The following is a 16,921-nucleotide window of genomic DNA, read 5'->3' as shown; positions in this document are numbered from 1 at the left end:
TTTGGGATCTTTTTGTTAGTAGAATTGTTCGTAGCAATTGGAAAAAAGCTTGTACGGTTAAGCATATTTTTAATTATTTATATGCTTGTGTAATTGTTTCACAGGGTCCTCATCTGCACCCATTCAAACAGTGCAGCAGATCTGTACATAAAGGACTACCTTCATCCATATGTGGAGGCTGGCAATCCACACGCAAGACCTCTCAGGTATCAACCACAGCCCTAAAAAAAAGCCTCAATAATGTATAGGCTTGTGCACTATTTATGTAGGTTTACCTTTCACAAATGTAATTGTCTAGAAAGTAAAAAAAAAAAAAACAAGAACATTGATGCAAAAAATGACCTTAACCTCATTAATTAAATGGTGGTGTTGCAGTTGGTTTACATATAAATAACTGGAACATCACAACAATTTTTGGTTTCTATAGGATCATAGTCAATTAAGAAACAGCTCCGCCTTAGTGAACATTTGTATTCAGATTTCACATCCTTGAATGGTCTCGTGTATTTTGAAACCCGAAAATAAATAATTGGCTGTTAATACTCAGTAGAAACTTTCTGACATGTGCGCGCACACACACACACACACACACACACACACCATACACCATGGTCAAAGTTTCACTGTAAAAGAAGTGCCAAGTGATTTAAAATGAGATTTTACAATTTTATAATTTAACAACCCAATCACAACATAGTGTATATATTTATCTGTAATTAGGGCAGCACAATAAGTCTGTACATTCAGTAATATAATCGGAGTCACCAGTACAAGATCACCCATGTCTACTGAGTTTCAACACATGAATAGGATTGATAATACCTGAATGGACACCTGATTCTGTTTCACTCCTTCCAAACGTCCAGGGGCAGCGTGTCAAACCTGAATAGCACCTCATGCACATGTTATTTTCTAGTAAGGTCATGTAGTGACTTATGACTGACAGTATCTCCCTCAAATACCACTGTTGTACATCGATCACTCCCTTTTTCCTTTTCGCCTTTGAGCGTATCAGGCTGTGTGTTACAGAGCATAGCAGCTTGTGACTACTGCCAGAGCGACAGGTGTTCCGTCCTCCAAAGATGGGGTTATCCTCCTCTCGTTCCATTTCAGTGTATGCGCTTATATTGCTGATTTTGCAACCTCATTAAAGAGTCTACCCTCATGAGCATTTACTACCCTGCGTATGTGCGGCATATGGGCGAGTTGGTTCCCACGCTTCATTTCCTCCTTTGAGTATTCCATGTTCTCTGTCAACTAAAATCCTAATGTCTTGCTAGCATTGTAAAGTGAGTATTCCTTGACATACCACGCACTGTTAATTTGTGAGCCTCCTTATTGGAGCTGGGTTTGCACTAATTCTCAGGCCCAGCAGCGACCGACAAACCCCTAAATTACTACCCGAGTTTCTTTTCAGTTGGAATCTTTGTCTGTTTGGTGAGAAGGTTCTAGGGAATGATTGATGTATGCCTGAGGTGTTTATTCAGAATACTGCGTACTACATCGCTACAAGACCTTGTTGGAAGATTTCTAGATTCAGGTGTGGTAACATAGGGGAAAGTTTTCAATGGGCCTTTGTGTTGTCTGTTCAAAATGAATGTAGTCTGGCATATAGTGAACCTTAATGTATGCAACAGGTTGTATTGAAATGTAACTCTGTGTGTGTATGTGTGTATAGGGTTTACTTTAGGAACCGCTGGGTAAAAACAGTGCACGCAGTCGTGCAGCAGTATTGCCTGATCTCTGGAGCTTACCTCACCTTCCAGATGCCCACTCGGCAGGACATAGAGCGCCACCGTGTTGTGGTAGTGACGCTCAGTACCTCCCAGTACCTTTGTCAGCTTGATCTGGAACCTGGTGAGTACACACGCACATGCACATGTGTATCATGTTTCCTTGTATCATCACCTTGTTAATTCCCACATGCATGGTAACCGTTACCGATGGCCTCTTTCAAGTACCAAACATTTCTGATTTGAGTGTGTTGGGAATTTTCTACCCTATACTTGCAATCATGATGTAACTGCAAAAAGAAAGCCTTTTTGTTTTCTCACTCGGGTTGTTCTTTCGTTCATTCTCTTTTCTCTCTCTCACTCCCTCATGCTCTGTCTCCTGAGAGCTTGCTGAAGCTGAAAAACCCCCACTGCAACCAGCTTACATTATCAAGTATAAAACCGTAATAATTTTTTTTTTTTTTTTTTTTTTTTTTTTAACAATACCCCACAAGGCACGCTGTGGAACTCCCCCCTCCAGCTGAAAATAAATAAATAAATAAATAAATCTCCCAAGGAGTGGTGGGGTCTGTAACAGTTTATTAAGAGAAGCTAATTTCTGCCATGCATGTGTCTGCTTGCAGGGTCATCTGTTGCTAAGAAACCCAGCTTGCCTGTCTAACACGCTCAGCATCATTAGCTTCCACTGTCATCTCTTCTCCTTCACCCCCCCTCCTTCCCACATTTGCTTTTTTTTTTTTTCTTCTCCTTTCTCGCCTGTTTTACCGTCCAGTAACAGTCAGCGCTGCTGGAGCAACATGACAAACAAGCCCTGGAGTTTTTGTTAAAGGTGTTTAAGGTGGTAAAATCACATTGGTGTGAAACCTACTCACTGTTTTTTCTTTTCACGCTCATAGAAGCTTGTGGTGTCGGGTAGTGACTATACAGCCAGGAAGAAAGGCAAACCACATTGATACAGTATAATTTATAAGGCCAGTATTACATGCTGTTACAATAACAGATACACTGTGATATTAATTACCACGCTTGGATTGTGTAGGCTGTTTCGGATTTAACGGTAGCATCATTTCATCAGAACTTAAAATATGCTAAAGTCAGTTGTCTATTCTGATGTCACGTGACCTCCAAATTCTCATTCGTTACCATGTGGCAGTGATCAAATCCTATTATGAAACACAAATTAGACACTTTGAAATATTGTTATAATGGGCAGCTGAATTCAATATGGCTGATTTTTCATTATGTAAACCAGTATCATGCCAAGTTAAAGTGTGAGCTTGAATCGTGATTCAGAAGCACTTAGCAGAACGGCAGTTAAACATTCATAGCAGGCAAATGCCTTGACAACAAAGCCTTGAGCAACACCAATACCCTGTTGCAGTTGGATGCAGTTGTTTAATCTGAAATAGCCTACACAATCAAAGTGTTGATTAATATTAGTGTCTGTTTTTATAACAGCATGTAATATTGGCCTTATTGACATACTGCACACACACACACACCGTTATTTTTTTTTAAATTTTTTATTTTTTTAAACATTGGCTGTCTAATTGCCTGGCAGTGTTGGGTATCCAGGATGCAAATCATTCTGCTACGGCGTGCCCTTAATTAATAATGCTATTATTGATCAATGTCTTTCAGTTTGTTGTATACTGAGAAATGTGATCCAGTTGCTTTGGTGGGGCAGCTGTTATACAACCCCAATTCTGAAAAAGTTGGGACAGTATGGAAAATGCTAATAAAAACAAAGAGGAGTGATTTGTAAATGTATGTTGAGTTGTATTTAAACAAAAAACATATAAAGGTATTTGATGTTTTACCTAATCAACTGCATAGTTTTTTGAAGATTAACGTTTATTTTGAAATTGATGCGTGCAACACATTCCAAAAAAGTTGGGACAGGGGCGATTTAGGACTAATAGCGATGTGGCAAGTTGAAATAAGATGGTGATGTGAAACAGGCGAGACAATCAGTTAATCATAGTATATAAGGAGCCTCAAAAATTGCCTAGTTCTTCAAGAGCAAGGATGGGTCGAGGCTCACCAATCTGCCAACAGATGCGTCAGAGAATACTCCAACACTTTGAGAACAACATTCCCCAAAGACAAATTGGTAGGATTTTAGGCATTTCACCTTCTATAGTGCGCAATATAATTAAAATATTCAAGGAAACTGGTCAAATATTGGTGCGTAAAGGGCAAGCCCGAAAACCAGTTCTGAATGTGTGTGATCACCGATCCCTCAGACGTCACCGTCTTAAAAACTGTCTTGAGACTGTAATGGATATCCTGACATGGAAAACTCTGCTTGCTGAACCAAACTGGTGTCGTCACTGTCCAAACGCTTAAGTGTTATTAAAAGAAAAGGTGATGTTACACCATGGTAAACAGTCGACTGTTCCAACTTTTTTGTAGTGTGTCGCGGTCATCAGATTTGAAATGTGTGTATATTTTCAAAAACAAATACAATTCACAAAGTAAAACATTACGTAGTGTGTTAATAATGTGTTTTCAGTATAGTACAGGGTGAATTGAATTTTCAAAGGACTTTTATTTATTTATTTATTTATTTATTTATTTATTTATTTATTTATTTATTTTTGCTTTTCCCATACTGTCCCAACTTTTTCGGAATCGGGGTTGTATCTTGCCATACCCAAATGACAACTGTGGACTGCATCAAGCAATCTACTTTTCAAAATTAGAACTATTTAGTCCCATTTGTGAAACCACAATATGACCTGATATCATCTGTATGGTTCTTTAATGTTACTCAGTTTATGGTATCTTCAGTCTCTGTATGTCATATCTTGCCACTTGTTATTGTCTTCAACAATAAGGATGCACATGCATACACTCGCTCTTTTTATGCTGATCCTGTTAGTAATGGCTTAGGAAACAACACGTGAATATACACTTGAGTGTATGTGCGCGTAGGCATAGACCACAGTCATTATGTGTGTGTGTGTTCATTATGTGTGCTTGTGGTCTGTCTAAAGGGCTCTTCACACACATGTTGTTGGACGAGGCGGCCCAGGCAATGGAGTGCGAGACCATTATGCCGTTGGCACTGGCTAATAAGAGCACACGCATCGTGCTTGCTGGAGACCATATGCAGGTACGAGATCAGCTTTTCACTCCTGAATACACACATTAGTGACATGCCCCTTTTTTTTAATGTAACAATACACTCTGGCCATGAATCGATTTGACTCGATACTGCATTCACGATTCGATTCAATTAGATTCTGGGGAAAACTGAACACAATTCAAAATGAGTCAAATTATGACCAAAAAGACTTAATTCTGTGTAATAAACAGTGCAAAACAATGTGCATTTTTGTCTGTATAAAATTAACTAAATTAATTTTAAAAATGCCTACAAACTAGGGATGTCACAATACCAAAAATCTAGTAGTCGATACCGCTACCACCAAAAGTACACAACAGTGTGGTATAAAAATAAAATTAAAATTTTTTTTACAAACTCTCCTGGAGGACATCCTCCTTTGACTGATACTGGCAAAGGGAGAGGGGGGAGGGTATTTTAGTTATCAAACACTGTCTGACAATGAGTCTCCGGAGGTGCACTCCTAAACAAGCACACACGCGCACGCACAAACCTTATACTCTGAATGCAAGCATTAGTTTAAATTCACTGATACGGTGGCAGGCCAAAAAGATTTTTTAAACATTTGAATAATTATTAGTGACATTAGGCTACATTTAGCTGACAGGACACGGGCTGAATGGCGATGCATGGTGGCCCATTAGGAGGTAGTTTGTAACATCGCAATGCATTAGTGTCATTAACAAATAACTGGCTATCGCTAACGTTACATGGAGCATAACGTTAGCTGGTTTCACGGCAACAATGCCAGCTGCCTCAAACAAATATAATATAGGACCGTCTTTCTGGTGCTTCGCCAAATTCCAGGTGTTTCCTCACTTTGTTTGAAATGAACGATAGCATCGGTTGCACACCGGAAACCGATATTAGCTTTCCTCTCAATGAGTCGGGGCGGAGTTGAACTTGTTAAGCTAAGCTAAACTTCTGTAGTTTTTCCCGTGTGCTTGTAAGCGTTCCTCTTCTTCTTCACTTGTGGACCGACTAAAACACTTGCGCGTATTTGCTGCCCCCTATCAGGTCCGGAAGAATCGCCACCTCGGTGCTCCCGTTACAAACGGTACTAATGTTACTGCAGAAAAACAAGTAACCTCACGTTTTAAGAATGTTGGTACCGACTTGGTACCGAAGTATCGGTTCTCGTGACATCCCTACTACAAACATAGGTTTAATATTGTAAACCGAAATGTACTACAGGTTTACAAGAGTTTGATTGAATAAATCAAACTGAGCTGGGGGTATGGAAAATGATCAATTGAAACATAATGAGCTCCGTAGTGAAGATAGAGTGCTTAAGTCAGCTGATATGCCTGATTTCTATGGCCACTTTTTCGGGTATAACGCGTGTTTGTCGTTGCAATCCGGAGCTATCGGTTATCTTTACAGTGCAGATGATTCCCATCTTGGTAATGCGACTCTTGCAGGCTCTAGATGAAAGAATGCAGTCACGTGACTAGCGTACTCTCTATATATTTTAACTCTGTGGGATGTGCCTACATGCATAATTATTCAAATGCCGATATCGCACATTTCCACGATTCTCATTGTTGTATTTTTTTGTACCGCAATGCATCGTGTCGCAATGTATTGTTACATCCTTACTTGATAGTGATGCTGTCTTTGTCAAATGATTCAGAGACTCGAGCTAATTTACTCAATTTCCCCCATTATTGTCAAGCTGTCATCTGCCACCACCATTGTCCATGCTGTTCAGTGCAAAAACTCTAAAGGCAGTTTTTCTTATGTAAAGTGATTGATGCATCTTTTGCGTCTGTTGTAGTCGGCATAAGTCGTCCAACCTTTCATTCTGCTACAAAGTTGTTCCTCAGTGTTGAGTGTGTTTATTTCTTTTCCCTATTAATCCCAGCATGGCCACTTTCTATCAGGTTTTAAGCAGTAAAGTAGGTCAGAAGTGTAACACGGAGATCTGCATCTGTCATCATAGTTAAAGGATGCCTTTTATATTTTAGTTGCCACTTTAGCTGGATTACTGAGAGTAGATCACACGGCTGGTCATGTGAAATGTCGGGTTGAATGCCAAAGCGAGGAAGGATTCGCCCCTCAGCTCAAGTGTTGCTAGGGAACCATGGTCAAATTCAAAATTTAAATGAATATGAATATTCTTTCTTTCTAAAAGCTTAAACCCACTTAAAATATTAAAACCACAGTTCATAGGATTTTTTTTTTTTCTTAAGTCATGGAATGGGGGGGGGCAAACCTTCTAATATGATGTCTCTGAGATGCCCTGACTATCCTGTAAGAGAGGTTTGTAATCTGGCATTGTAACTGGGTGTCAGGTTAGAATTAGTGGGAAATTTCTGTGTTTTATACATGGATTTAAAGCATGGAAAATTCTGACTTCTTAGTGACAGTATTTGTGGGAGAGTTCTTGGCTGATGGGTGTGGTTCTCTGCTATTGAAGCCCATCCATGTCAAAGATTGAAATGTGCTCAGATGCTTTTCTGTTCACCACAGTTGTACAGATTGATTATTTCAGTCATCGTAAACCTGCATTCAGTGGAAACCAGTCTGGCCGTTCTCCTCTGCCCTCCTGAACTATATAATCTGATCTTTAAGCAACAGCTGCAAATGGAACGGCGATGGCATTCTGACGTCGTTTTGCGCATGTGCGACTTTAACTGCTACTTTGTGACGTTCTACTGTAACCGTCTACTACGGGAGAACAGCTGGTTTTCCGTAGTGGTTACAACGTGACCGATGAAGCAAGAAAATCTTATGTTTTCTGGCATATGACAATGTAATTGCATCTGTATATCATTGCACCATTAGTCTTTTATGTAATCTGTGGTGATATGTTTTAAACTTTTAAAGCTAATTTAAATTTCCTGACACGAAATTCATTTAGGCGTTCGTCTTCCTCCATGTAATCAAGATTAAAAGGCAAGTGTTGCTTACACGGTAAATCTTGGTTTTTAGACTTATTGGCATCGTACAAGAGTAAAAATTCTTCCTATGACGATAGATTATTATTTAATGCCGAAAGCAATCATTCTCTTGCTTTTTTAAATGCCATTTTTTTGTGTGTGTTTCAATAAACGACTGAATGTCGCGTTGCGCCGTCTTGTTTTACGGTTGCTTAGTGACTTTTACGTTCTCGGCTACGGCGGTGTAACAGCTTACTTTCGGTCGCCGTAGCCGTTCCATTCGCAGCTGCTGCTTAAAGTCCCTAATATGATTATGGTTCTATGAGTCTTCCTGACAATCCTGTAAAAAAAAAAAAAAAAATTCACAATCTGTGTTTTTCACAGTCAGGTTGATTAGGTTGGAATGAGTAGGAAATTTGTACTTGTTTTTATAAGCGCAAAAGCTGTGAATACATTGTGACAGACAGGAGCAGCAGCCAATCAGCAGAGAATGAAAGTTATTCTAGATATTGAAGAATAAAGGATTCTGGATTCTGATTTGAGTTTTAGCTTCTTTTATTTATTTATTTATTTGTTTGTTTGTTTAAAGGCAAGATGTTTATTTCTTCTATAATGTGGTGGGACACTAGAGAACGAGAGAGGAATTTGTATCATCGTGAAGTTGTTTAGCTAGAGAACATGTGATTGCTGGCTAGTGACTAACAGGAGGTGTCAGTAATTTTCTCCATAATTTGTCTTGTATTTTAATTGTTATAGAAACCAAGAGTGGCCGAGCTCTCTTCTCATCTGAGCTCTCTTTTACCTTTAGTCCCCTGAGAGGCACAGAGGAGACAGGAAGTATCTGTCCCTGCAGACAAACTCTGGACAGCAAACAGGCTCCTAATGAACTGCCCTTTAGACCAAAACCTTTGCATCTTCCTTCACATCCCCTAGCTTTAATTATTCAGCTCTCACACCTTACATGCCTGTCTGATTTTCTTTGTAAATGATATTGTCCATGTGGAGAGTGTGATTACCGCTGTGTATGTTACTGAACGATGTTTCTACATAGAGTGTAATATGTTTCAGTTGTAGAATGTATGTAATGAACTATATGCCTGGTGCCATATGATGCAACACAATTTTTCTGAGAATATTTCATGTATTTTCATTGTACGTTTATGACACTGACAGACTGGTTGGTACTCATGGTAATTAGTAGCTGATTAGATATTATCCAGGTTTAAATTGGCGCATTTATTCTAATTTATTGTTTCTATAGCAATTCTATAACAGTTAATTCACAGGGACTTGTATTGCAGATGTTCCCCATAATCTAAGACTGCTAATAAATGCTTTTTTAAAATAAATGTACTGTTGATTAGTGTGAAGTTTCTGCAAGGAGATGTTTAACATTTTATGGAAGCAGTCTCCAGTGTCAGCACTTTGTAGCGGTCAGAAAGTTTTCCGTCATGGGAAAGTCAGGATGGAGTATTAACTTCAAGAGAGTGAGAGGGAAGGAGACAGGCTGGCGAGGGACTGAGTGTTTATCACTGTTATAACACAAGCAGTAACAGGAACTAACTTTTCATGTGCGTTCCATAACATTAAATGTAACTATAAATGAATAACGACATGTCATTCTTTAATTATAGTAGCAGGGTGGCTTTAAGCACACCGCTAGGTTTATTCCATGTATGCGCTGGCATGAGTTGGAAGTGTATATATGGTTTAAGATCTCAAAAAAAAAAGAAAGAAAGGTGTGCAATGGTGATAAAGGTTAACAGGCTACGTTAATCTGTCCTCTTTTTGACCGTGTCTTGTGCTCTCGTCTCTACAGCTCAGTCCGTTTGTGTACAGTGAGTTTGCACGGGAGAGGAACCTACACGTGTCCCTGCTGGACCGGCTGTATGAGCATTATCCTTCCGAGTACCCTTGCAGGATCCTGCTGTGTGAAAACTACCGCTCCCATGATGCAATCATCAAGTAGGTGTGAACTTTTTCGCATCGCTTTTCCTGAGGAGAGAGATGTGGAAAAATAAAACCCCCCATCATAATGGTGTGTGTGCTGCTATGTGAGGAAAATTGCCTGAACATCCAATTTCTGTCTCGTTTTCTCCCTTCTCTGCGTTCTGTCATCGCCACACACAGCTCGAACACATTTTCTTATGTTGCTTGGCCTTCTTACGAGTAAGGTATGCTGGGAGTGACAGTTTAGTTGATAAAGCGTGGCAGGGAAATTAATTCGCAGAACTCAAACCCGACTATTGCAGGTGTTATGAAACTTTCCGCTTTTTTCAGCTTTTTCTTCCTGTCCTTGATCTGCTTAGGTGCTGAAATGTTAATTAAAGCAGATAACTTGAGTGTCTTCTGTAGAACAATTTGCATAGCATCTGGTTGTAATGAATCGTTTATCATAAAATCTACATACATTGTGCTGAGGCAGATTTTCTCCAGTTTAATGGGGAAGTTAAACAATGCACAAGGTGTGAAATGAATGGAATTTATTTTGTGGAAATGTTTTTATAAAGTCTTTGCCTTGTGATTAATGCCTCAGCAATTGAATACGATGCCATTTATTACCTGTGTTTGTGTATGTTTGCCTGTGTTGTTCTGACATTTGTAGTGCATAATGTATAACAGGCTGCTAGTAAATATATCAAGGTTCCAGTTTAGTTAAGTGTTTGTGGTATAGTATAGCAGACGTAGATCTGAGCCTGTTGAGTGACCTTTATGAAGCAATCAGCGCTGACTGTGTAGTTTGCTCCCGGCGGCTGCAGTTACACATCGGACCTGTTCTACGAGGGCAAGCTGATGGCCAGCGGCAAGCAGCCCCAGCATAAGGACTTCTACCCACTGACCTTCTTCACAGCTCGCGGGGAGGACGTGCAGGAGAAGAACAGCACGGCTTACTACAACAATGCTGAGGTAGCACTTCAGTTATACTGACACGTTGCACTACACTTGCTGTTAAAGAAGACCTTAAAACAGTAGTGCAATGACTACTACTCTACAGCGGTGCGGTCATTTTTCCTTAAAATCAAAATAAAATAAAAAGTTACACCATGCTGTAAAAGCAGATATCTTTAGTGAGTGTACTTGTGTGTGCAGGTGTTCGAGATTGTCGAGCGTGTAGAGGAAATGAGAAGGAAGTGGCCAGTAGCGTGGGGAAAGCTGGACGAAGGCAGCATCGGCGTGGTGTCTCCCTACGCAGACCAGGTGTTTCGAATCCGAGCCGAGCTCCGCAAGAAACGCATGCACGACGTCAGCGTGGAGCGAGTGCTCAACGTCCAGGGTGAGTGTGAGACATGAATGCGCATCTGACACCCGGGCTAAGCTTTGTTTTGCCAAGATAGGAGCCTATGATTTGTTCGATGGTAGTACTCCCGTGACGTTAAAATACAAATCCGAATCACACACAATCACAAAAATGAGCATGTTTACAGTGAAATTTGGAGAAAACGTTTTGGTATTAAGACGAAGAAAAAACTAGAACCAAGTAACATGGTTTTTTAGCAATTTTGGCAGACGTTAGGCATTTTAAGATTAAGCCCGCACCCTTCAGGGCTTCCTCCATTGCCACTTCCAAAAACATACAAGTGCTTAGCCTAGGCTAGAACACATGAATCCTAGTGCACTGAATCTGAGATCTTGGGGCACCTCAGAAATATTTTATTGAAGCTGCTAGAATGTGAGGAGCTTTCCAACTTTAAATATTGTCTGAACCTATTTTTAAGTTATTATTTGTATAATATCCATCCTTTAGAATATTTGTTTACCAAGTCCTAAAACAGAGTTTGAAGAAGTTGACTGAGCAACAGGTCCCCAGGACCAAAAATCTCTGGCATTAGAATGATTTAATAAATTCTGTTGGACATTCAATGTATTACTGCCATCCCTAGTCAAACATGGTAGCTGTGCTGTTCACTTGTGCTTTTGATTGGAAATTGTTTTCCTCATATTAGAGGTCAGTTTAGAGCAGCTACTGTGTATTAAGATGCAACGTGGCCTTAACTCTGGTCACTGTGTTTCCTGCATGTTTTAAGAGTTGAAGTGTTTAACAGAGTGACGGTTGTTTCTATGTTGTCACTGTTGTTTCTGCATGTGGTAGGTTTTCTAACAATCCAGGATGTCTGCAGGTCCTTAAAATGTCTTCAATTCCCTATTGTATAAGTACGGCCTTAATTAGCATTACAATGTCTTCAATTCCTGTTTCAAAGGTCTTAAAAATGCAGTTGAACCGCCACTTTAAAGAAGATTTAGATTTTATTTTCGCTCGTTGCTGTTTGAAATAGTAAAGCCATGTGACTGTGTTGCACTCGGTATGCGGCTCGTCTGTGTTTTAGAGCGGCTCGGTTCACAGTAAACGCTGCTCCACATGAACTTCATCTCTGTCTGTGCTGTGAGTTTGAGTCGCTTATAACCTGCATGAGAAGTGAATTTTAAAAAACTGTTCCTAACTAAAAGGAGGTCTTCCTGCGGTTTTCTGCCAAACTAAAAGCCACAAGGTCTAACACAAAAGTGAATTAAGTCAGAAATATATTATTATTGTGTCATTACTATTTGTACCTCAAATAAAAATGTTATTATTAAGTATTATTCAGTGCAATAGTAATATTATAAAATAGCAAAGGCTTTTTTTTATACATATTTTCTTCTTTACAAAAAATGTCTTAAAATGTTTTGGAAATGTCTTTTATATGATATATAAAAAATTATTAAATTTGAAGTGCTGATACCTGTAGATACCCTGCACTGGAATAAAAACAAAAGTGGTTCCAGGACACTGACTGTGTGTAAATTGGCCTTTAAAACAAACAAATAAATAAATAAAGAGTTATGCATCACGACGTATTCCCCTGTTACCCTGCAAAACAATCCCAAATAGTTCAGAGTTCAAAGCCGACGACTATAAATAGTGATTAAAATATGGTGCAAATGCAGCCAAATTATGTTGTTGAACCCATTTATAATGAAACTCATGTTTGTTGACGTGTTCCGCGCCACTGACTGCACGTCGTTTGACATTTATATGGAAATGAACGGATTTGGACTCGCATCCGGCGTCAACAATCAGCTAATTCTAGACCAGCGTGTAAAGAGTGGCCAGGAGAGACTGCTGAGAGGGAGAAGTGAGTGACTGAAAGCCTCCTAAGCACTGCGAGTTTCATCACACTAGCAGGAGCAGTGATGGTTGAAGAGAGAGATTAGTTTGTGCATAATTGATGAGATGTTTGACTACCTGGGCAATTTCACTGAAATTGCCTTTTGAAGGAGTGCAAGTCCTCAGGTGCTCATTCCCCACAGTGATTAATGTGAAATAATCCTTCCTTTTGTCCCATGATAACAAAGTCCCAAATCAAACTCAGTCTCTAGAAAACCATTCTCTGACACAACTGTTCCATTTGTATGATAAAGAGCATCTCGTTCAGCTTCTTCTAAACACGTAGAGATTCCTGTTTTTAGAAGAGCTTATATGTTTGCGGTGCACTTGTCATAAGGGACCCGTCGTGTGCTCTAAGGTACGGTGGTTAGCACATCAGAAAAGATCTGGTTTGCTCAAATATTTTTGAAAGCCGTTCATATTTTTGCTATTTTTCATCATTAAACACAATTCTGCACCTCTAAATATTCATTTAAGTTCTTTGGAAGACCTTTTTAATTCAAGCTGTATTCTCTAAATCATACCAAAATAAAGCCTTAGCTTTAACCCTGATGATTCTGATCTAGTTTAGTTTAACTTGACTGATTCTTTTCAGTGAAATCTTGCACATCACTGTATCTGTACCAGTGTCTACCACAGTTTTAGGCTCCTGAGTGCTGCAATAGAAAACTTTATTCGCTCTATCACTGAGAGATCTGACAATGTCATCAGTGTCCATGGGAGCTCTGGGTGGGAGGGATGTCGTACACTCTCACAGCAACACTAGCCAATTTTAGAGCCAATTTTGTTCTGTTCTCTTGTTATTGTACAATAACCCCCACCTCCTTCCTGTAGGTAAGCAGTTCCGTGTGCTGTTCCTGAGCACAGTTCGCACTCGCCACACCTGTAAGCACAAGCAGACGGCCATCAAGAGGAAGGAACAGCTGGTGGAAGACTCCACCGAGGACCTGGACTACGGCTTCCTCTCCAACTACAAACTCCTGAACACTGCCATCACACGGGCCCAGTCCCTTGTGGCCGTGGTGGGAGACCCCATAGCGCTCTGCTCCGTGGGCCGCTGCAGGTAATCACACACTCTCCGAGCACAGTCGATTAAACTGCCAATGAAATTCAGCGGGCCTGTTAATTAATGAGAGTTAATATTTAAAAGCAATGAATAAAGATGGCTTGGGCATGTCCGGGGTCATCATGTCTTGTGTAGAGCTGCGTAAATTCCATTTTTTTCAGACCCTATACGAGTACATGTTTTTTGGTACCCTCTGATACCGATATTGAAATTTTAAACGTGGAGTATAAATCAGTCATTCTATTTAGGTTATTCTGTTTATATTGATTGCTGCCTTGTTCTGCCCAGCTTGTGTTGAGTTCATGACTGTTATTGTGTTTAAATCCAGGGTGTCTTTAATAGAGAGTACGAGAGCGGTCACTCTGAGCATGCAGAGCAATATCAGTGAGCGTGGGCGTGCCGTGAATTGTATTTTGACTAATGAACAAAGTGTAGACCCTGGCGAGAGGAAGCATGCGTGTCTCGGTGCTTGCAGAACTGAGGTGCTCTCACATGTGATGGTTTCTCTACATGCTTGCTATCACTGCTCTACACCATAAAATGTTTTATCATGTAGGATACTCCATTTTTACGCGTATGAGTAAATATGCATGGTATTCTACCATTACTTGATTCCAGTATCAGTACCGATGCATCCCGAGTGTCATGATTGATGGAAAGAGATTAGTGAACTCCCTCTTGGAGCTCATCTGATGTGACTTAATTGCGATGCAGCAAACATGCCTACAAATGTAGTGCAGTGACTACAGCCATTTCTCAAAATCCAAAGCTGCCAAATTAATTAGTGGTTTGTTTATTGTAATTTGTTAATACCGATTTATTAATTGTATTAATTGGGCGGGCCAATGGCGAAACTGCCTCTGGTGTAGCTCTGAGAGGAGCGTTCGTGTTTTTCAGACATTAAGTGCATCTGGCATCATCTTGCACCGTGTGCTAGTCTGAAGATGGCCAGGCGTTCACAGCTTCCCCAGAGAAAGTCCCAGCTTTCAGGCCGCCTGGCATACTCCAGCTTCACGCTGTGCCCTTTAGCGCCAGGGGATAGTGAGGAAAATGCTAATGCACTTGGCACTTTTTCTTGGCTATGTGGGTGGGAGATGGTGTGAAGCGACTGCACTTGCTACTGATTTGTATTTGCGTGTGTGTGTTTTTCCATGGTCTTGTTGAAACTGAGAAACAGAGTTAGGATGGCAGAAAATGGTGTGAAGCTTAACATGAAAGCAGCTCCATTTATCCAGCGGTTGATTGGAAAGGGACAGTCCTCTGTATCATCGAATGAATGCTTTGATTTTGTTTCTATCTCAGCAGCAGAGGACCAACCTGAGTTGTGCATGTCAGTACATGCTTCTTGAGAGCACTGCCCATCAGCCCCTGCTCCCCAATCCTTATCCTCCCTAGCTCCAGCTCCACTGTCGCTATGGTGACTGCCTCAGATCAGCCATTCATTGGAGCCCGGCTACAGGAAATGTCAAGCTGGAGGGCCCGGCAATTAAATCAATCTCTGTCTGTTGTGGTAGGAGGAAACGCAGTGCTCCGAACCAATGTCCTACTCAATAGTGTGTTTACCACACAGTCTTGTAGCATCAGTAATCTAAGGAGAAGTAGGAATTCAACCTGTTTTGTAAAATGGATTATCTACATGGTTCTCAGAGTGGGACCCAAGCACCCCCAGGGGACCATGCATATCCTGGGGTTCCTCGATTGATTGATTTATTTTTTTAATATTGTGTAACGGCGATGGAATTCAAAAGCCACCGTTATCAGCGTTTTTCTATTGGCGATCGAGATATAATCATCAACCTGCTTCACTGATCACTTGAATCGTTTCGATGTCATCCAAACCTCATTAACCCTGTTTCACTCTTTATATTACCACATAGTGTAGCCCAGGCCGGATTCTTATATTAGTGCTAAAACTCTTGCAAACTTTTTTGGAGGATAATAGCCAGAATTGTGCAGGAAGAATATATAATTAATGTGAATATAATTATATCATGCATAATGATTTATGGAAATGTCTTTTTTGTTATTCACCAGTCACCAGCAGTGTGTCTGAAGAAGGCACGAACCGATGAACTCGCCAAACCAAACACTGATCACACTCGTCACCCCGCAAACTCCCATGACCTATACTTTAGACTTGACAAAATAGCTTTATGTACACATAAAATGGGTTTTATTATCTTTTTATCCAGTTCTGTTATTTTCTTCAACTAAAACTAATATATTCCAATTGTCTTTCCAGAAAATATCACTCTGTTTTGATATACAGCTTATAGTAATGAGTATGCAAATTAGTGCATGACACCATTTAGCAACTTCTCATTATTTTATTTTTTTCTTCTTCTTCTTTTTTTTTTAAGCATGCGTTGCCTGCTTTCTTTTGAAATGAGTTGACACCACTAGACAGACACAAACACACAAAATCATTCTAGAGTGAGAGGCTGTTGTGTCGACTTGACCTGGCATTAATTAGTCTGCTCCCCAGAACGGCTCTAATGAGCTTGGAGGAGATGCAGAGAGATGCCGTCTAGACCGTGACGCAAACATCCCTCATTCCCTGCATTAGAGTAAGCAATTACAACTATTATTTTCCCAAATTGCAGCACATTTTAGTAGTCCATCACCCTGTGATATAAGCCCAGGCTGCTATTTGGGAGATGTTTGATGTCCATGTGCACTTAGTTTGAGTGCTTAGTATATTTTGCACTTTTGAGTCCTGAGACCGATGTCTCTCCAGGCGAGCTAGTGAATTCCTTTTTTTTTTTTTTTTTTTTTTTTTTAAACTTCTGATTAGATTAGGTTATTGACTTTCATATTTCCAGTTTGCGTGGTTTCTGATTCATCTGAAAGCATTGCAGGATGTAGATATGGAACAGTGGGCATGCCTTGTTACATTCTGGTGCTGACATTTCTTGAATGAATGCTCTGCGAGAGCCAGGTTTCAAAAACACAAGACTTGAAAATTGC

General features: G+C 40.2%; 1 protein-coding gene across 1 annotated transcript in view; it reads left to right on the top strand.

The window, feature by feature from the left end:
• helz (helicase with zinc finger) overlaps positions 1-16,921 on the top strand; it is a 53,266-nt gene that overhangs the window by 20,374 nt on the left and 15,971 nt on the right. Inside the window, exons 15-21 of the mRNA XM_017494478.3 lie at positions 105-206; positions 1,679-1,857; positions 4,733-4,851; positions 9,565-9,710; positions 10,505-10,652; positions 10,836-11,019; positions 13,723-13,951. Coding sequence (XP_017349967.1) covers positions 105-206; positions 1,679-1,857; positions 4,733-4,851; positions 9,565-9,710; positions 10,505-10,652; positions 10,836-11,019; positions 13,723-13,951 — 1,107 coding nt within the window. The remainder of the gene's footprint in view (positions 1-104; positions 207-1,678; positions 1,858-4,732; positions 4,852-9,564; positions 9,711-10,504; positions 10,653-10,835; positions 11,020-13,722; positions 13,952-16,921) is intronic.

Source organism: Ictalurus punctatus, chromosome 2 (assembly GCF_001660625.3).
Source record: "Ictalurus punctatus breed USDA103 chromosome 2, Coco_2.0, whole genome shotgun sequence".
Taxonomy (NCBI): Eukaryota; Metazoa; Chordata; class Actinopteri; order Siluriformes; family Ictaluridae; genus Ictalurus; species Ictalurus punctatus.
Note: the sequence above shows the minus strand (reverse complement) of the source record. Positions and strands in the feature narration are given on the sequence as shown.